General features: G+C 36.0%; 1 protein-coding gene across 1 annotated transcript; it reads left to right on the forward strand.

Moving 5' to 3' along the window:
* Positions 1 to 1,639: 1,639 nt before the first annotated feature.
* tmbim6 (transmembrane BAX inhibitor motif containing 6) lies at positions 1,640 to 21,064 on the forward strand. The gene is made up of 10 exons (XM_027001962.3): positions 1,640 to 1,796; positions 4,018 to 4,093; positions 8,618 to 8,726; positions 9,364 to 9,484; positions 16,430 to 16,478; positions 17,333 to 17,430; positions 17,585 to 17,664; positions 19,561 to 19,661; positions 20,061 to 20,136; positions 20,318 to 21,064. The coding sequence occupies exons 2-10, from the start codon at positions 4,038 to 4,040 to the stop codon at positions 20,339 to 20,341; spliced, it is 714 nt and encodes a 237-aa protein (XP_026857763.2). The 5' UTR covers positions 1,640 to 1,796; positions 4,018 to 4,037; the 3' UTR covers positions 20,342 to 21,064.
* Positions 21,065 to 22,369: the final 1,305 nt, after the last annotated feature.

Genomic DNA, 22,369 nt, shown 5'->3' on the forward strand with positions numbered 1-22,369 from the left:
GTTGGTTGATTGTCACTGCTACCCAATTTCATTGATTCTCTTCCTACCATTCTGTTCTAAATATGATGTGAGTCTCTGCAGATCTTCATCATTTTCAGCCAATTAAACAATATCATCGGTAAAGTCCACTGCCATCATTCTTGTTTGGGCTTTCCATAGTATACCTCTGCTAGAACCACTTGTTTTCCTTAGAACAAAATCAATAGTGAGAGTTTGCATGTAAGCTTCTGAAAATGTTAATATAACACTGTGGAATACTGTAAGATCGAACGATGTTCCAAAGAGACTCCCTGTGGAAGCTGTCGAATATCTTCTTGAAGTTGATACATTTCAGCAGAAGAGGGCAGTGTACATAGCTGTAGCCAGAAGGACATGCTTCGTTTAAAGCTATATACTTATTTGGTTTGATCCAGGTTTCTGTTAGACAAAGTACATTAAATCTATATTCTGTTAGGATATAATTTATCATGAGCTCTTTAGATGTTAGGGAGCTAGCATTTAGTAAACCCAGCTTTAGATGAAAGGTGCAGTTCTGTGAATCACTTACTCTAATACTCTTTAGGTTATAAGACATGTGTTTCTTTGTTTTCTGTATTTCTACTTATCTTGGGGAACAGACAGAGTGTCAAAATGACGAACCTCAGATGATGTCACGTAGCGGCCAACAAGTTGGTTTAGCCTCTGTCTGCTGCCTGGCCCCCGCTCTGGATTGTTATAGATTAACTAGGTCTGTCATAAAACTGTGTCTTATGTTACAGGAAATTAGATTACCTGCAATGCCTGACACCCTGGCCCCTGGTAAACAGCTCACTACTGCTGCTTGTGTCTTTAAAGGCCTAGCTAATTTCCTAAATCACAAAATAGAGTCCCCAATAAGCAGAGCTCTTACAACAGGTTTCCCAGCGGGTGCCTCTCTGAAAGGGGCAAACCTATTGGACACGTGAATGGGAGAGGTGTGGTGCTCCCGTGGGCAAGCCAAACCGCTGCCATTTCACCATAACGTCACCCATTTTCCTCACTGCGAGGGCTGTAGTACCAGAGTTGAGGGCTTATTGACTTTGCCTAAGGCATCCAGAGCTTGTACTTATAATTCCTCAATATATCTAAAACTTTCTAAGGTTTGGATGGGAACCTCTGGTGCTAGAATCTTCTCCGTCAGACTAGTAATTACTTCTCACAGATAAAACTATCACTAACGATGGACGAAGAACAGTTTATTACACAACTAAGATAATTAGTTCTGCATGACAGTGCTCCCAGTGCTTTCTATTATATCGGTTTATTGTATGTGAACTTGATTTTTAAATCAAAGTTCCTAACTAGTACAAATGACTTATAAACAATCAAACGGAACGGGTGTAGCATAATCGCCATACTATCGTGCTACCGGCGAATTACTGTAATTAAAGGCTGGGTCTCATCTTGCAATAGTCTGCAAACATTTCGAGTTCTGAAGCACTGTCCAACTGACGAAGTAGAAAAGCTGTGTGAATACTAAACTTGTCAAGATTTAAGACTATTGGTTCTTGCAGTCTGATTCTGGCCGTTTTATGTATTTACAAAGTGCAATAAACAACACATTTCACAAAGGAGGTTATTTTAATAAGTACACCACAGGCTCGTTGCCATGATGATGTGATACGTAATTCCTGCTAGTTACGCCTCTAAACATAGCTACGTGTCAAACACGAATTTTCTCGTTACGGCAGAGGCTGAAAAAAGGCGGAAAGGACACGAGCGAAAGTGAAGGAATTTCCTCGATACAAATCAAGACGAGACAAATTAATGTTTGTGTGGTAAATGCACTTATTTTCGAACACATATATTCTTGCTTGAAAGATCGAAAACTAGCTTCGCTTTTGGCTTAATAGCAGTGAGCCAGTTTGACAAAACGGTAGTGCATAGCTAGCGTTAGCTAGCTAGCGAGCAAATGTTACTTTTGTTTGGTTCCGTTTGTTCTTACATGTTAGCTAGCTAGTTGGCGTATGTATGTATTTGGTTAGCCCGAAGTAGCTAGCTAGCGAGCTAGTTATTAGCATATTTTTGCTTTCGTCCTAATTTACACACGACGCCGACACATTAAGATAAAGGTTAGACATATAAGCAAATTTTGGACAAATAAGATATCCAGCTAGCTAGCCAACCTACGTCGTCATTCAGCTACAGCACTGTCAGTTTAAAACAGCAAACTAAGACTAGCTAGCTAGTTGTTTTCATATGGATAGAAAACCAGAGCTGGCTAGCCAGCTAATACTGTTTGTTTTCTGGCTACTGACATGTTTATACTAGCCAGAAACTCTAAATGTAATGAAATCACCATGGGAACACATCAGTAATACTAACTAAGGGTTATGCCCGGTAGCTATCCAGATAACTAGGTTAGCCATTATAGCTGACAACTTTCTGACTTAATCTCACCAAAATAGAAAGCAAGCCGTGTAATGCCAGTTTGTCAAATGCAATTCGAAACTTGCTGTCATTAACAGAGTTCATGTGAGCCAGCGAACCATGTTGTCGCTTGGGTAAACGCCCACTTATTAAGTTACTTCTACATATCTTAGCTAATTTCAAACTTGTGTTGATCTTGCCAGTGAGATGGTCGTATAACGACAGCTAGCCAGCTAACGTTGGCGTTATGTTTTTAAGACTTGCTCAGTGACGTTAGCTAGCTAGTTAGCTAACTTAGCTCTAGCTGTGTTTTTGCAAGCTCATCTTAGATAACGTTAGCTAAGATAGCTATTCCCATAGGCGTGCCGCCCGTTTAGTAACTAGAGAAGTCGCAAAGTATCGTGGAGAATATGTTGAGGTTTTGGTTAATTGATTGTACGCTAAATTAAGTATTGCTCATTATTAAAGTCACTACGGTGCTTGGACAAGTTTATATATATATATATATATATATATATATATATATATATATATATATATATATATATATATATATTATATATTTTTTTTCTTTTTTCATGCGGTTTTGCTGTATTCTGATTTTACAAACATGTTATACATATTTAACATTAGATACTTTGTGACTTCTCGAAAATAAAGATAGCTACCACTCGATTAGTGTTGCACTCGGGACGCACGACATGGACAAAATGTAACATTGCAGATGCCACATTTGGAAAAATAATTCTAGAATTTCAAAAAGGACGAAAACACAATTGGTTTTCAGAGTTGTTTAAAATAGTGCGTTTTGTAAAATTTTTGGTTTTACTTGCATTTGTAAATCACTCTGCATAAGAATCTGCTGGAGCAGCAAATGTACAGTAAGGCCTACATATGATGCAAGAATTATACTCGATAGAAAACTTTAATGTAGCCGATGTAACTCTCAAACCAGGCAGTTGAGGGGGAAAATCATCCTGAAAACACTTTAAACTGCTGCAAATGATTTTCAAATGATTGAGGTTTAAGATTGAGTTAAGTATATTTAGCACTTACTTTAACTTGGCACCCTGAAAGTCAGTACTGCATGGTATTTGATAAAAATAATAATTTATTTGACTCTTTAAATCCCTGTGATTTTGCTAGACGTTATTCAGTGTTTCCAATAGTATTCTGATTAGTTACTTAGCCCAGGATCCACTCTTTTCAGTAAAATAAAGCACCACTCCTGCAACACCAACTTGGAGAAATTGACATTATACAATAGATACCATTTCAAAATACCATTATAGTGACCAACATGACTTATATGTGCCAATTATTTAATCGGATTTCTGTAAAAGTGCAGGTCCGACCAAGTGACGGTGGGTTTGAGGTTGCCTGTTTGCAAGTGCTTTATTGGCTGTAATAGCTCATTTGTATAAAATAATGGTTTTTAATCAAGGAATAGGAGGGTAATAAAGTAACTGTTGACTTGGAAAAAAAATGCCCCCACACTACTTGGTTTAGTGTATTGTTCACCTCTTTGAATTTATAGCAGCAGATCTCAATCTCTCTCTCATATATATTTAAAAAAAAAATTCAAATCAGTGCAAAAAATATGAACTGCTATTTTGTTTTTCATTTCAGGTTTTCAACCTAACGTAAGCATGAATGTGTTTGATCGCAACATCAACTTTGATGCACTCTTCAAGTTCTCACAAATGTAAGTAGTTACATTAAGCTTCGTTGCTTAATTACTTCCTCTCTCCCTCCCTCCCATTATTCCCCCAGATTGCTATTGCTTCTGTTTACAAAATCAGTAATTCATGTAGAATAAATAAATTGCAGAAACACAAAAGTGGGATTTGCTGGTCTCTTAATGCCATGATCAAAAAGACTGGAATCACAGTTGTTACATTTAACATAAACACGGAAAAGAAAACCCACAAATGTATTTATTGATTAATAAATAAACAGATGTTTGCAGTTTTTTTTTAAGTATTTGAAGACATTTGCAAATATTAAATCCACTTTCAGATTTTTAAATCTACTTTCCTGCATTGCTTCATACACCATCCCCAAAGCTCATGCACAGATTTCTTACAACCTTGTATGTGAATGCACACACGTTACCTAAAAGTAGGTATTTGTTCACTTTAACACTAGTTATCTGAAATTGTACACACACACAATTGTATACAAAAGTGCCTTTTATTTTTGGGGTTTATAATGTGTATTTGGATGCTGTATTTTCAGTCATTCTCTACATTCCCTGATTCACCAGGAAATTCTAATATAAAATGAGCCATTTTGTGGCATATACATGAAATTATTAAGTAGCTACACCGTATTTTCCACTAGGTGTGCTAGACAGCTCCATAGTGCCCAAACACCTCTCCAAATGCACACAGTCATCAGTCACTATACATCAAGTGTGCAAGAATTTTTACATTTGTTTTGGCTAAAACATCGCAACAATGTTCAACAACATACTAAAAGATAATATTAGGTTCATTGTTAAAGACTAAACAATAGTAGCTTCATTGCTATTAGGCTAAAAGGTTATGCTGGGGAAAATACTGTAAAATGGCATGCTTTCTCATTTATACTTACAATTTGTAGAATTTTTCCAGAAGTGAATGGAAACATCCAGTAATTTGCGAACATCATAGCTATTCCATGCTGGAAGCCACTGAACTATCTCTGTTTCGAACTCACAACAGCACACAGATAACTCCACATAAGCTTCAGCTAAAATAAGCCTCTTTCTTCCATGATATCCAATAGTATTGGTGATCAAATTAAGTAAAACCAATATTGATTAATGCGTGTAATGCTGTTTGTCGTAACCGATGCATGTGCGACCCTTTATCTGACTTAGAACACAAAGCAATATTACATGATGCACATGTGACCAGCTCAAGTAGTGGGTAAACAAATAAGGCAAGTGAGGTGTCTTCTATTTGTTGAAACAGCTGCCAATCACGCCGCTTGCGCCTGGAAAACACTGGTGAGGTACTTTTATAGCCCCCCGCCCCCCTTACACCCTGCCCCATTTCAAAGATGATATTTCTATTCTAAAGTTCTACAAAAGGTAGTTAATGCACAGCTGTTACCTTATTGGAACAACAGTGATATTCATGAAACTTTTCATTATGGTTAAAGCTCTTCATAGTAGTCTGTTGTATTAAAACTTTTAATTTATTACTTGATGTTGATTCTGGAATTTAGGCAGTTGCCATTGTTAGAACCGAGTGCTGCTTTCAACACTGTTGATTATTGTACTCTTATTGGCAGTTGTTTTTGATCCATTGCCAAGATTGGCTATGGAGTCCACCAAGGCTCAGTATCAAGGCTTGTCCTTTTTTGCACTGTATGTGCTACCCCTTGGCAACATATTTCGGAAGTGTAAAATATTTCATTGTTATGCCAATGACACTCAAATGTATCTCCTCTTGACCCCAAAAACATGCTCATTGGAATGTCTGAAATGTCTAGATGACCTTAAAATTTGGATGGCTAACTTTTTTTTTTTTTTTTTTTTACAACTAAGTGATAATTAAATGTTTTTAATTTTTCTTTCCCCTAATCACACCACCAATATTTTAGATTAACTTGGTATCCTCTCACAATTTGGAAAACCCTGTGTTAAAAACTTTAGTGTCATTTATCATCCTGACCTCAGTTTTGATCAGTTAATTAACCTTAGAGTATGGCTTTAATCAACTCAAAACAGCTAAAATAGAACCATTTCTCCTTTCTCTCATCTCCCAGGCATGATGTCATACTCATGCATTTTTGTTGTCATGCTTGGATTACTGCAACTTGCTGTATTTGGATCTAAAATAAAACTGAATTAGCTTGTTTGCAGTTAGTTCAGCCACAAGGCTGCTCACAGGCACCAAAAAAGGAACCACATTACACCAATTTTAGCATCCCTTCACTGGCTTCCAGTCCAGTCAGGGTTCATTTTACAGTTCTCTTGTAGTTTTTAAAGCTATCAATGGACTACCTCCTTCATACATAGTACAGTTGTGGCCAAAGGTTTTGAGACTAGCACAAATTTTGGTTTTAACAAAGTTTGCTGCTTCAGTTTTTATGGTGGCAACTTGCATTAACTCTGGATTGTGACGCGTGATCAGATGAATTGCAATTAATTGCAAAATCATTCCTTGCCATGAAAATTAACTTGGATCACAAAAATTACTGCATTCCAGCCACTGCATTTCAGCCCTGCCACAAAATGGCCATGGTTATCTCCAAGGAAACATGTGCAGTCATCATTAGCATTGCATCATTAGCATTGCATCATTAGCATTGCGTCAAAGGGGCTTCACAGGCAAGGACATTGCTGCTTATAAGAGAGCACCTAAATCAACCATTTATCAAATCATCAAGAACTTCAAGGAGAGAGGTTCAATTGCAGTGAAGAAAGTCAAGCAAGTGCCAGGGCTGTCTCCTAAAGAGGATCCAGCTACGGGTTTGGTGCAGAGCTTGCTCAGGAATGGCAGAAGGCAGGTGTGAGTACATCTCTATGCACAGTGAGGCGAAGGCTTTTGGAAGATGGCTTGGTGTCAAGAAGGGCAGCAAAGAAGCCACTTCTCTCCAAGAAGAACATCAAGGACAGACTGACATTCTACAGGTAGTATAGAGATTGGACTGCGGGGGACGGTGAGGCATCCTGAAACCATTCATCTGTGGGGTGGCTTCTCATCCAAGGGAGTGGGTTTGCTCAAAAGTTTGCCTTAAGAAAACTGACATGAATAAGGAATGGTATCAAAACATCCTCAAAGAGCAACTTCTCCCAATCATCCAGGAGCAGTTTGGTGGTGAACAGTGATTTTTCCAGCATGACAGCACCATGTCACAAGGCAAAAGTGATAACCAAGTGGCTCGGTGAACAAAACATTTAAATTTTGGGTCCATGGCCAGGAAACTCCCCAGGTCTCAATTGCATTGAAAACCTGTTGTCAATTCTCAAAAAGAGGGTGGCCAAACAAAAACACAAAAACTGTTGTCAACTCCAAGCACTGATTAGGCAAGAATGGGTTGCCATCAGTCAAGAGTTGGCCCAGAAGCTGATATCCAGCATGTCGAGGCGAATTGCAGAAGTCTTAAAAAGAAGGGTCAAAACTGTAAATATTAAGTCTTTGCTTAAACTGGATGTATTTAGCAATAAAAAGTTTAAAAAAAAAACTTATGAAATGTTCATAATTGTACTTCACTTTACCATATAAATATCTGACAAAAGGATATAAAAAACACAGGCAGACAGTATACTTTGTGAAACTAAAATTTGTCAGTCTCAAAACCTTTGGCCATAACTCTAGATTTGCTACACCCTTACACTGCCTCTAGGTTTTTGAGGTCATCAGATCAGCTACTTTTGGCTTATCCCCAGTCTTGGTTGGAGCAGAAGGGCATGCTTTTGCAGTTTCAGCACAGAGGCTATGGAGCAGCCTACCAATAAACATTAAGACTGCTTTATTTGTTTGTTTTTAAGTTTAGACTTAAACCTATTCTTTTACATTAGCATTTTAACATTTTATTTTACGATCTTTAAAACTTATTGTTCTGTTTGTGAGATGTTTATTAAAATTGATTGCAGCCTGTCATGCTTTTAGCCTTGCATAAAGGTGGTCACTAAATAAATAAATTGTACTAACTTGCTTAATATGCATGGAACAGAACCATAAGTTTGAGAGTTTTATAGAGGAAAATAAAACTATTCTATTCTAAAACTTAATATTTTCTGCATATCTAAGCCTGTTTATTCAGATCATTTAACTGCTGAGAATTGATCTTAAAAAGTGACACCTATGGAGCCAAGGTATGGCTGAGACTAAAAAAAAGTAATGTCCCCAAAGTCAAATAATGAATATTGTTTCTCACATTTACTTTCCCAAATGGTATTTACAAAAACAAGATTTACAATTTTAAAGCCTTAATTGTTTTAAAGCCAGCTGTTGTTTGAGCATTTCATCAATTATGCACAAGTTTAAGATGCTTACACTACATGAGTTTCTTGGGTGATGTGCAGAGAAATTTGTCTCTGAGCAGGGGGGTGTTTTTGTTGCCGAGCCCAAAATTGGTCTGCAGCAGCAAAATCTGGGCTAAAACTGTCTAGTGTGCACATGGCACAACAAGCACCAAGGCAGTTGCAAATTATTTTTTTAACACCTGTGTGTCTGACAAGCTGCCTCTCTGTTTTCATTTGTCTCTCTTTATTGGGTTGCTTTGTCTACAGTTCCCGCTCAACTCAGCAACATCTGAAGAATGTCTACGCCAGTCTGGCTGTGTGCATGTTTGTGTCAGCAGCAGGTGCCTATGTCCATGTTGTTACAAGGCTGTTTCAGGTAAAGAGTTACTAATTTAATCTCCTCATGTCTTTTGGCATTTAACATAACTTGGCTTTACAAGTTGCTGGCTAGGCTTATAACATGGCTCTGATTTGTAGCATAGGTCTTTTACTTCTGTTAGATTACTCAGTGTTTTGTTGTGTGGTGAATTCTGCTTAGGTATTTTAAAAAGAATATTAAGATGTGCAGTATTTTCCATGCTAATAAACATTCATACAATTTTTAGCCAGAACAACAAAATATAAACCCAGGAACATGCAGTTTATTCATAATACTAAAACATGATCCCAAGTAACAGTTTAAGTAATAATTTTAACACATTTTAATAAATAATAATAATTTTAATAAATATGTTCACTTGTTACAACTACCAATATGTTACACTGACATCAAGATTTATAAAGCTTAATATTTTATATAGTCATAGATTGCATGGTGTAACTATCATAGGACATTTCATAAACCAGTCAGAACAGTGACTTTTGCTAATTTGTATTCATTCATGTATGGGCATAAGTTCATAAATACATAAGTATGTAAGATTTACAACCTCTGCATTTTTTAACCTTAAAGTGTGTATTCATTGCTTGATTTGCTTGTTTTATTATACATTTAAATTCTATTTAACTTTCAGGGTGGTCTGCTGTCCATGCTAGGATCGCTGGCTATGATGACTTGGCTTGCCATGACACCTCACAGCCCTCAGACTGAGAAGAAGAGACTCGCCATCCTAGCTGGTTTTGCTTTCCTCATAGGTCAGTAAAGAACATTACAGTGACAGCAATCAGTGACATAAAGAATATTACGGTGACAGAATAACTGACGTAATGAAGGGTAGACAGCGATTAAATATGGGCACATCTCATGGAAAAGCCATCTATCTTCAGCCATTAAAAGCAGTGCCAAACTATGTGCCAAGTAGAAAGATGTGCTTTATCTGTTCCATGCACCTCCAGTTTAAACTAATTTTTGAATGATTTGTACTTGTTCAGTTTAATGCTAGTTATCTGGAATTGTGCATAAAGCACAATGATCATTAAGGATTCAAATTGAAGTAGACACTTGGGCTAAGGCATTCATTTACATTCAAGCTTTTTTCCATCACTTAGGTTCTATTTGAGACAGAATACAGAAAAAATGTTGAAAAAACAAAATGCACAACTTCGACAATTTCAATATACCTAATATGTCAAAGGCTAAACAATATTAGCTCCATTGCTATTAGGCTAAAAAGTTATGCTGGGGAAAATACTGCTTTTGTACAAAGATGTGAGCAAGCAAATAAAGAACATTCAGTGCTATTTAATATACTGTTTAAACATGTAACGCAGTTGCTCTGATGGTAATTGAATTTTCTATGACAATCTGAAGTTGTCTTATACTGGAAACATGTTTTAAAGAGCCATTTAAAAGGACAGGCATGATTGTTGTGAAAATTAACCAAAAGAAAACCCCATGGTGTATTCAGCGTGGGGTTGTGTGGATAGATAGATTGTATTTTAAGAATATTCGATGCTATCAATTGATTTATTTGCGTATGCCAGATCTAGTTAGAAGGCTCGGGTGCAGTAGGAGGTTGGGGAAAGGTATGGTTATTCCATCTGGATATCTGAACATTATCTTAGCATTTGTTTACTTAGTTGTTTAATGGTTTTATGTTTTGTTGTTTCAAATATGATTTATGTTTGAGCCAAAAATGAATTGCATATCATATGGTCTATGTAATGGCATATAATTCTTTAATAAACTCAAGACAGGAAAGTAAACATTTAAATAGTAAAATGATTCATGTTCAGGTCCCAGCTTTCTGTTGTTAGGAATAGGTGTTTTTCTTTTTATTGCATAGAAAGGGCTCCCAGTTTCTCTTTCTCTCTTCTAGCCCTTTCTGACCTTCTCTCTCCCCTCCTCTCTCGCTCTGTGCGTGCACATGCAAGTCAACTCTGAATGGTCACAAGTCTGTGTCTTAGTATTCTCTTTTTTCATGATATTTTATGACTAGTAGTTCAAAAAGATGTTCTAGAAGCATGAGGCCTCGTTGGTATTTCCATCTGGTGATATGAGGAAGACCTGCCCCATGGGACTTTACATGTGATGAACGTGATGGAAGAAAAATGTTTCAAAATCTACAAGCACTATAGTTAGTAGAAAAACCATAGGGATTATGGACACTTGAATTAGGGTTTAAATAATTCATAAATTTTACTGTGATTTAGTAATATAATTAATTGCTAGGACCTTTATATAATTGGTACTCCAGACCCCAGTGATTTGATCCCCTAGCCACAAAACGTATTTGTGGTAATTAATCACAACACTGGTTTAAAAAGATAACTTTTGTCTTTGAGTTTGCCTGAAAAACATTTTTCAATATTGTTATCTAAAGGGAACAGTAGAGTGAAGAGAGCTACCATGATATTACAGTTATGTAAGGCTGTGAGCAGACATAACTGTATTGGAGCACGTGTTTACATTCACCAAGACTAAAAAGTCATTAGCTGAGTTACCTATCTATAAATTAGTTGTTTTGCTTGTCCTTCAGTAATCGTAAATGTGTAAAATCTGTCGCACCCTCCTCTTTATCTTGCTTTCAGAAGAAAGTATGTATGTTTTTGTCTGTCTTTTGCTTTAATGCTTGGTGAGGATGGGGTTTAAGAAAGTGGCCTGGTGGATACAGTAGCATAACGTTTAAAGTGCCCATAGTTTTAACTACGGAGTTTTAATAAACCTGAGATGGAAAAAATCATTCAGGGCTGGCATCAAAATATTTGGGGCTTAAACCCACACTCCTAATAATGGCCCTGAATCTGATTTTATTTCTCACAATTCCAAATTTCTCACCGTTTTTACTGCACAATGGAAACAGATCTTTTTCAATGGAGACAAATATATCAATATTTTTGGATTGATTTTAGAACCCTTTTGTTTTTGGTAGGATTTTTCTTCTTATTTTTCTCTGTAAAACAAATTGTGCAGACCAAACTGCAAGTCCTACAGACATGAAACTTGATCAGTAGGTAGTAGTCCCTTGTGCTACTCTAGCGCAAAACGCCAGCCAGATTGGACTATAGGTGGCACTACAACGCACTCAAATGCATTCCAGTCCATAATTCCTACACTGTCATACAGAAAAAATTTGTTTCCAGTCATTGTCTTCCAGTATACAAAAAAGCCTCAAGAACCATAAGCCCCGCCCACTTAGATTTTGAGATAATTTGCATAATATGCAAAATTACACACATTTTTGAGCACAAACTAGTCCTAGGATTTTCACCAAACCTACACAAATCTGGCATACAGACATTCACAAGTGTCTGAGGTTTAATAATCATCAAAAACATCTGAAGATTTCTACACTGTGTAGTTTTCACATGTCAGTTAAATCAAGGAGCAGAGGTTCCACTGCAAAAACTGAACATAAACCGCTCCAACTCATGATTGCTTTAATGCAATGACCCCAAACTTTAGACATGTACCCCAAGTGGGTATGGGGCAAGTCAACCATCTTGGCGCACCTGCTTTATCAGGGGGCACTATAACGGGCAAGAAACTCACACACCCAGATTGTCCAATTAATGTGAAACTTTGTACACAACATGTATATGCATTCTCTAAGACATACTCAAGTTTCTAGGCAATTGACCACTCCAGGGTACTATACAAGAAAATCCAGTACATCTCCTACATAGTTTCACCTGGACACCAACTTGGACTCCAAATGAGTCCAAACAACTTTGCAATTGCAAGTGCTTTTCAAAAATGTTTATTTTTGTCACATTCAGTATATAATTTACACTTTTTGAACTAGTCTGAATGAAAATCCTACATCACAAATCAGCTCTTGAAATAATCCTTAGAGTCTGAAACTAAATAATTATCAAAAATGTTTAATTTTTGACTGTATGTGGCCGCAATACATTGTTTACAGGGTATCAGTATCACTTCTGAGTGAGTTCACTAAAATCCTATCATAGTTTATCTGATATTGACCAGAATGGAAATGTATATTCACAATTCCATTCTGAGGAAAACTGCAAAGTTTGAGGCAAATTGCCAGGAAGGCTCTACAGTGGAGTATTTCTATTTTGCTTATAATCGTAAGCCTGGTGTTTTCATACCTAAATAGGCAGAATTTAGGAACAGCTTTAGATTGTCTGATGTTGGCTGCCAAGGTTGAGCTGCTTATGACATCGGGAGGCTCTACAGTTCACAATTATTTACTTGTGCACCTTCTATTTAAATCCCTAAATTAACAAAAATGTCAGGAAATGTAGTTCACATCAGCACAGAAATTTAGACATACATACAATTTACAGACATACATCAGACTAATGATAGTCTGATGTTGCCTGCAAAGTTTTGAGCCACGTATGACATCGGGAGGCTCCACAGTGCACAATTACCTATTTCATAGTATCATATAATCAGTGCAGGCCATTAGTGTAGCACAGTACTGTTCTTATCTTTTTACCTCACCAAATACTCTCAAACTAAGCACACACACACACAGACACACACACACACTCACAAACCCTAACTTTACCTAAACACTGCCCCTCTGCCCACACTCGTGCACACCCACGGACCCTTCTGTGGCTTACCGAAACGCTGTCTTTCTCTGTCTGTCTCTATCTCACACACACACACACACCCACACCCACCTACCTACCTCTATGGTTCCCCGAAACACTGCCCCCCGCCCCCCACACACCTCTGTGGCTTTCCTAAACGCTATCTGTCTCTCACCCACTCACTCACACACAAACTGACATTTAACTTCTTATGTATTTCTCATCTTGCCAATGTGTGTGGTCACAGAGTCTATATAACATAACTATATTCAGTCTCCTCTCTCTCTCTCTCTTTCTCTCTCTCTCTCTCTCTCTCTCTATCTATCTGTCTATATATATATATTAGTGCATTGTAAACACCTTGACTTGTCTTTAAAATTTTGCCGAGACACGATGTTTTCACTAAACATTCACAAATGTCATGTATGCATACATATAGCCTTTCACTCACTAACCAGTTGTAACAGTTACTAGAAGTTAATTCAATACATTAACACTAGATCTAAGGCATCCACTAATTGCAGTGTGGTGCAACAAACAATAGAGCAACACTGAACAATTCAATTTTAGACCATCATCAAAAACTTGCTCACCAGCTTTTCACATTATATGCTATTGTGACTGCTATTGTATACGTTTTAAACCCTTTAATGACTGGATGAGGGGGCAGGGAATATCATAGTCTATATATGTCTATGTCCATACATTTTTCTTAATTTAGCAAGTACCTCAATCAAAATTCCAATTCATTAAAACACGTTTATTTAATTGTCAAGTAACCTCAACCACCTTCACAGCATCTTCAGGAAAGAGTGGACAAGGTAAGAACGTTGTATCCATGGTGGGTGGTTTCTGTATCCACGTTGCTTCATGTCAGACTTGTGAGACCGTGCTTGGACCCGGAATAATACATTATTATTATTATTATTATTATTATTATTATTATGCTGATTACTGGATGGCATGGTTCCCAAGTAATGTAGTTGATGGGATTTGAAGTGTTGTTTATTTTACAAGACCATAATACTTTCTAAAATAAAAAACTATTATAAAATATTATAAATGTTAAAAATGGTGTCATGTAAGTCCCATAGTACACCACTGTGTAGAACTTAACGCAATGAACAATTATTCTGCACATGCATATCAGTACTCAAATGTGCTTAAGAATCTTTTTGAGTGCACTGTAAAAAACTTAAGCAACCCCAAATTAAAATAATTAACTGATTGCCTTTTTTAAATTAGTACAACTTTAAGGTTGATATGCTCCCCCAAATTACAAATTTAAGTTGGCACAAGTGTTAAAAGGTTAGCTAAACTTAAATTGCTAAGTCACCTCAACTTGAATTTCTTTCAGATCTGTAATCAAAACCTAATATATCACGTTGGTAGAACTTGATATATCAAAGTAACTCTAAATTTAAAGTTAGACTTGACAACTAAAATTGCTTTGAAATGTATTACTTAAATTTTTATATAGTTGTACAAAACATATTACTAATTAGCAGTTTTCACACAAAATAGCTACTCTAAAAATAGCCCTCTAGTCTCATCCATAAACATGGTATGGACTCAAAGTTCAGAAGAATTCAAATGTTGGACAGAATTTTCTGGTCACTTTGTATTGCAGTAAAATTCAAGTGTAAAGTAATTTGCACATAAACAGCAATCCATCAATGAATAAATAAAGTAGGATACTTTTACACAAATTTAGCTACCTAGCAAATATTAGCTAGATGGCTAGAAAACACTAAACCGTAACATAAGTGACATTACACAGTTTAGGTAACTAACATTAGGTAATATGAGCTAGATGGTTTGTTGACAAAAGGCAAACAGTAAAATGTGACAATGACACTTGCAGAGTTTATTTAATGTTAGTTAACAGTTGGCTTGTTAGCTGGCTAGCCAGTAAAAGGCAAACTAGCTAACAAACATTAGTCTTGCTAGTGTTAGTCTGTACAGTAATGTTTAAGCTGTTAAAATGAAATCTGTTCAAATGCAACTTTCAGATATGAACTGCTAGCCAGCTAACGCAGTACATATCGGTAATTTGAGGTGCAGCTGGGATTTTCTAGCTGGCTGAGTAGAACATAATTCTCTGAATGTGAGAGTCACCCTTTGTTTGAAGTCTCTTTTATTGTGAAGTATCAGCTGCATTCCAAAGCCTATGCTGCAGCTGAGGTAACATACTTGAATTATTATACATTAATTTGTAAAATGTAAGATGATTGATTTAATTAAAGCATTTGTTGTTATATTGTATTTTAATCAGGAGTATATAGCTATAGGTCTATATATGTGTAGTTTATCATACTTCTTGGCATATTAACTAGCTGCCATAGCAAATGCTAACCAAGCTAGCATACATTATACTTAGTGTGGTAGCGTAGTTTATTTTTAATCCTAGTAAACACTTTAGGTTGAAGTTGGAATGTTTAAGAGGATGCAAACTGAATGGCAACCTTTCTGGTGATGACACCACACAGCCTTGTTAGACTTCCATTTGTGTGACCAATAAAAGGTTTCTTCATAGGACAATCCTACCAAGGACCCACCCAACCTCAGCTGCAGCCTAGGCTTTGCAACTTGGCTGTAGAAATCTAGAAAATGTGTCACGAAGACATTCTTCCTACTTCCTTTTCGCATGCTTAATAATTTCAGCAATCCAGCTTGACTGGCTGAGCAAAACTCATGCTTTTTGTTCTGGACACATAATTTATGCTTTTTGGACACAAATTTATGCGTTGTTAAAGGACACAAAATATTTAGTGATGCAGCATATTTGTTTTTGTTTTAGGCCAACTATTTTCATATTTTATGTTGTGCCAACAAAGATGATTTTTATTCCCATAACAATTCTGGATTTTTTAGCATGTGCACAAATTCTGTTCTTAGATAATTACAAATCCCAAGGTCACAATGTTGAATGTCAGAATCTTTTTGAAAAATGTTTTAAGAATGGTTGGTGAATGAGGCCCATTGTTTTCAAAAACCATTTTCAAGGGACAAGCTTGTGTGTGAAATTGACTTTCTGGTATATGCCTATATCTTCCAAACATACAATTATTTACCCAGTGAGTATATAGAAGTGCATTTCGCACACATTTTAATATCCAATCTCTCATACAGGTGTTGGACTTGGACCTGCAATGGACTATGTCATTACCATCAACCCAAGGTAATTCCAAAACAGATTGCAGGGCTTTTCCTTTAAAGTAGTGCTCTCCAACATTTAGTTTCAACCCTAGTTTCAACCCTCATTTAACACGCCGTATGTGCTAAATAGGGCCTTTCAAAGCCCCGATTGACTGAATCAGGTGCTCAATACAGACTGGAACTGAGAAGGAAAGTAGATTTCCAGTAGCAAGCTTTGTTACCACTGCCTTAAAGCTTTGTTACCACTGCCAGTGGGGCACTGGCCTCTGACAAGTAGCCATTTGCTGATCTGTCACTATGAAAGAAGACAAAAAGAAATTGCATGCACATCCATCAGGAAACCACAGGAAACAAATAAGTACATTTTGTGATGCTCACTCAATGTGCTTTATTAAGTCAGGGTTTCCAAAGACCCAATTGTGGCCAATGGAACAGTTGTTTTACAGGTTATAGAGGAGGGAGCACAAAGATTCTGTTAGAATCTAAATGCTGTCTTATGATAATGTATAATGTGTAGCCTTATTTATTGATCTGTGAACATGAGCATACATATTGATGATTTTTTTGAGTCAGAAATCTCTGATATTTTTTACTTTTAATTACATACCAAAATTGTGTGTCAGATTGTACATAAATGTAGATGCAACATCTTTTGATCATAAAATGTTTTCAGGGACTTTCTATTGTTCAGTTGTTTGTCTTTCTCACAAAAAAAAACCAAAAAAACAAAAACAAACGGATATAAAAGTATGTAAAGTTGGCATACTAAAGTTAGTTACTATGCTACACTTGTTGAGAACTATTACCTACTTTCAATCAGAGAAACAGGGAAATTAGGTACATTGCAATTATTTCTGGATCTTTATGTGCATGCAGCATCATCATAATGGCTTTATTGGGCACATCAGTCATCTTCACCTGTTTCACTCTGAGTGCCCTCTTTGCCCAGCGTAGGAGTTACCTTTTCCTCGGAGGTAAGAAAACTTATCTTTGATTGCTCCAGATGTTTTATTTAACTTGCATTTGCTTTCAAACATTAAAAAAAAAGTGTTCTGCTTGTCTCTTGTGAATAGTATAAGCAGTAATTTACCACCAGTTTATTTTCTTCTCTTTCTCTCTCCCTTTAAGGCACTCTGATGTCTGGACTGTCTATTCTGATGCTGGTTTCTTTAATCAACATGTTTGTAGGGTCGGTCCTGCTCTTTAAGGTATAACTTTTTCATTTGACTGTTCAGCTAGGAACAATGAGCATTTTTGCTTAACAAGCTATACTCAAGTGTTTAATAAAAAAGGTTACTGACACAATTTTCAGATGCATTTAAGAAAATTGCCTAGTACAGACTGATAGATTGAATTAAATAACTACCCATCAGTGTCATAACATTGCATTGACAACAATAAGTGACACAAAGAAGGGTACCCTACCTAACACACACACTTAATGGGCTGTCATTCCTTGTACAGGCAATTGTACCACCATTTTGTACTTTTGTTGAATGTTAGGGTGTCTTGTATTGTGTGGTCTTTGCTTTGGCCTTTTTCAAGAGCACCCTGTGTCTGACTTGCTGAGTAGTTATTAGCTGGGTATTTTGTGTATTGATCAGTAACACTTAAGGTTAACATTGGAGTAAGAAATTAACATTTTAGTAATGTTCATGGTATTGATAAACTTTTATTACACAAATATAATTCGTTATTCTTTTGCCATTTACTAAAATACTAAATATTATTTTAAATTAATGGAAAAAAAAAATAATTTAAGGACAGATCGTTGCCCTCTGGTTGGCACATAATTGCCCCAAACTCAAACAGTTGTGTTTACCCCCAACCAAGGTCCATGTTACCAAAGGTAGACTGAGGAGACAGCTGTCCTCCCAGTGGTCATACATTTTATCATCTTATGGACAGCTTATTTATGAATACAACATTAGTGCCAAAATAGTTATCATAACTTTAGTATGGGTAATTTAAAGTATGGCAGCCTGTTGGATATACCTGTAACATACCACATGCAAATATAGACTAAATACTAAATACCAGGTGTTTGTCCTGCTGTTGCATTTTTTCTACCATGTACAGAGTGTGACAACTTAATAATGTTAAATACTGTGTATTAATACGTCTTCCAGCTTCTTTATACTTTATAGAGTTTGGATCTTGGGTCTTGTCTAGTATGTTCCCATTGACCTATTGCTTATACATGGATCTCATTACTTTTTAGGACCCTTGCACACACACATCCCCCTTCCAGCTGGCATACTGCCTTTAAATGTTGGATCTTGGTGTGCTCCATGCACTCTGAAATATATTCTGGTTTTGGTGTTGACAGCTTTTAGCAGTACTTTTGGAAAGCTTATTGTGTCTGCTGAGCATCTGATGACTGGTAGGGCAAAAGTGTTTAGGCTTTGATCTTAATAGTTCACGCCTTACAAAACTGTTCTCTGTCCTTTCTTCTCTTGTGTGGTAATCAAGCAAAAAGTTCCAGTGCAACAAAAAAGACTTGCACACTGAACAAAACTGAAGTTCATACAAGTCTGGATTTTACATCCATTTGTTACATTAGAGCTGTACAGACACTGAAAAAAAGTGCATAAAATGAAGTACAATTGTTTATACATGTTGGGCTTTCCTCAGTGCAAACAGCAATGCATCATGCGTCACCATATATGTGGCTCACTATGCAGGTGTACCTAATCTGTGAGCTATGGCTTGATTTGAGCAGACATCAAGTCAATTGTCAGCAGGTCATTTGAAACACAGTAGAATAATATAGAATGTAGAATAATGATGTTACCGCAACAACTTTTTTTTGGATAAAAGCGTCAGCTAAATGCCGTAAATGTGGATCTGTCCAAAATAGAGAGTTCTCCCCTTTGAAGTGAAAAGGGCTTAAAAATGAAAGTAAAACATTTGATTAATCATTTATTGTGAGTTTTGCTGTTGTAGAATTCAAATTTGCTGTAACAACAAAGTCAAATTTAGAATGTTTTTTGCCATATAGTTGTATACACACCTTTGAAAGAGGTTAGTAAGTAAGCTAGTTGCCCATTACTGGTTAACTGTCTAATTGTTGTCATATCCCCTCTTTTTCCCTTCTCATTCAGGCTCATGTCTATATTGGTCTGGCTGTTATGTGTGGATTTGTGTTGTTTGACACTCAACTCATTGTTGAGAAGGCAGAAATGGGAGACAAGGATTACATTTGGTAAGAAAACATCAAGTCTTGACTGATGGAAAGGGAAATTGAACATAAATTTTGTACTTCAGAAAAGAATACTTCTTACTTACCTGATTAAATTGCTCTGAAGTTTGATGGGATATGAGATGAAGGGAGTTGTCCAAATTTAGTCAAACTAATGCTTTAAATGACTGATTTATTATTGAAAGCAATTTTCACTTTCATGACAGTTTAGAATCTAACTGGTTCCTTAATTGTGTGGCGTAGCCAAGAGTTCACAGATTTGCTTAATTCTGTTTATCTTGGAAGTAATTAAGTATAAGCAGTGTCTTAAATGTTAAGAATTTGAATGCCTCAAACAGTTAAAATAATAATTGCAAATTACCTGACAGCGTATAAATATGTTGCTCAACTTTTTCTATCAAGGCATTGTGTGGATCTGTTCCTGGATTTTGTGACCATCTTCAGAAAGCTCATGGTTATTCTTGCTATGAATGAGAAGGTAAATTTGTGGTGTACCTTTTTATTACATAGACTTTCATGCAGTTACATGATACAGTTAATCACACTATCCATTTGACCATTTTTAAAATATATTCCTGATGATGCTTTGAAGTATTTTATTTAGATATTAGTTTTCACTTATTAATTTTTGTAATCCTATGTTCTGATTTTTATTCTAGGACAAGAAGAAAGAGAAGAAGTAGGCTCATAGGGTGGGAAAAATTAAATCTGTGTTCTGTGTTTGCATCAGAAATTCTTCTGATGCATTCATCTTAACAGCTTAATTATGAATTTGATTATGCTGATTTTCTACTTTGTTATAGTATCTGGTGTCTTAATTTTGTTTGAAAATTACTGCCTTTAGGTTATGTAGTGAAGTTGAGAGATGTGATTTTGGTATAATGCTTTGAGGGCCCCTGCATCTTTGACTTCATTTAGAAGAACAGTGTGTTTGAACCAGACAGATCTCTTCCTAAATTCATAAATGTATTCATTCTTTTCCTCATATTCTCTGACTTGCAATCGTGTCCCAGTGATACTGTACTTTTCATAGCAAAAATGATAAACAGGCTAAGTGCAGTATAAGTATTCTTTAATTGTATATATCGTTAAAGATTTGATTTGATACTAATGATACTGCGTAAATACTTTCTTACCCAATTCATGCTTGTTTCCTTGGATTTGTAGTGCGACTCCACCTGCATTGTTTGATATCCCCTGCCCCTCAAAAAATGCAGTGATGTGAAGTGCTTTATTTTATTTGTTGTCACATTTAAGTTTTATTATTGTAGCTGCTGTACATGCCAATGTAAAGTTCAGTACTCAAGCATTTATCACTACCATTGAAAAATGTACTACTGGTCAGGTTGTATTTTATTAATGAACATCCTATGGACTAAAGAAAATAAATGGCTTCAGATTGCTTATTTGGTTCGCATGAGTTGTGTATATAAATATTCATATTTAAATTTGTTTAGAAAATATTTGTGACTGGAGGAGAAATAATTTTAAACATGTTATAAAAATAATCTGTAGTGACATTCTGATCTAATTTTTATTCTGATTATTAATTATTTGTGTGTCTTGCGTTATGAGACGAAGATTTATGTGTACTTAATGTATCCAGGCCTTTTCATTTTGCCAAAAATAGTACAATGTTTGAAGTGTAACTAATGTAACACCCTTAAAGAGCACTGCATTTTCAGCAGGTCACATGGCTAATAAGGCATTGAAAATGCTAGTTTCTTCGCATTTTGTATTTCATGTTATATCAGCAAGCTGTGCAAATTTCCCTAGTGTTTCTTATTACCATATACTGATCTTATATCCTGTTTATAATTTATGACTGGTCATCTAACAATAAGTATTTCTGTAGTGTAATAAAGGCTTATAACACAAGCCCTTAATAGAATCTCAGCAGTTGCTCTGTCTATTTAACCAGCAGGAAATCCATACCGAGTCCAATAAGAGAAATATACATACCTACTAATATCAGGTAAGGTATGTAACAACCCAGACTTGTACTTGTCGTATTGTAAAGTGACAAGCTACTGACCAGAATAATTCCTAATGTACAGTTTTGGCTTGTTGGAGAATGCTACACTTTCTAGTGCTGCTTGTGTGAGAATGGGCTCTGGTTCTTATAAAATGGGATTATTTATGGAACTGGATCTAGATTTTTGTCAAGGTACTTTGACAATGTCTATTGTTTAAGAAAAAATAGGGACATGGCTAATATTTTTTACAGTGAAAAGAAAAGGTATGGATGTTTTTTGACCACACTTGTTTACATTCTCTCTTGAGTCACAAAATGTTGCAATACATGCAAATAGACATTACATGAGTTTATATTGAAAATGATCTGTATCTAAACGAAATCTAGCTATTTTAGACTAAACAAAAGTACTGCTAGTTGGCCCAAATTCTGAATATTTAGACTACAATTTATTTACTGACAGTGATGTAACTTACCTATTGATGGGAATTTTGGTGTTCTTGACGCCATCATTTCCACTTAAACTTCACATCATGCCTCCCTAAATTAGCCTTTTTTGCCTTCTTACTACTGTACTTGTCATTTTCTGAATAGGAACCAGGCTAATTACAGATTTCTAGAAAGTTACATTTCTTATCAAAATTAACACTGTTTACAGTGGCAATAATCCAGTACTAAACATCATCTTTGGGTATCTATAGTGGCTTAATGTATAATGGACCTAAATATACAGCCT

This window comes from Electrophorus electricus, chromosome 22, assembly GCF_041902795.1.
Source record: "Electrophorus electricus isolate QZ-2024a chromosome 22, ASM4190279v1, whole genome shotgun sequence".
NCBI lineage: Eukaryota > Metazoa > Chordata > Actinopteri > Gymnotiformes > Gymnotidae > Electrophorus > Electrophorus electricus.

Excerpts from the sequence above, each read along its gene's own strand:
- tmbim6 (XM_027001962.3), top strand. The coding sequence starts at position 4,038 with ATGAATGTGTTTGATCGCAACATCAACTTTGATGCACTCTTCAAGTTC. Across the intron at positions 17,431-17,584 it reads GAGTTACCTTTTCCTCGGAG|GCACTCTGATGTCTGGACTG; the intron begins GTAAGAAAACTT and ends TCTCCCTTTAAG. Across the intron at positions 19,662-20,060 it reads GGAGACAAGGATTACATTTG|GCATTGTGTGGATCTGTTCC; the intron begins GTAAGAAAACAT and ends TTTTCTATCAAG.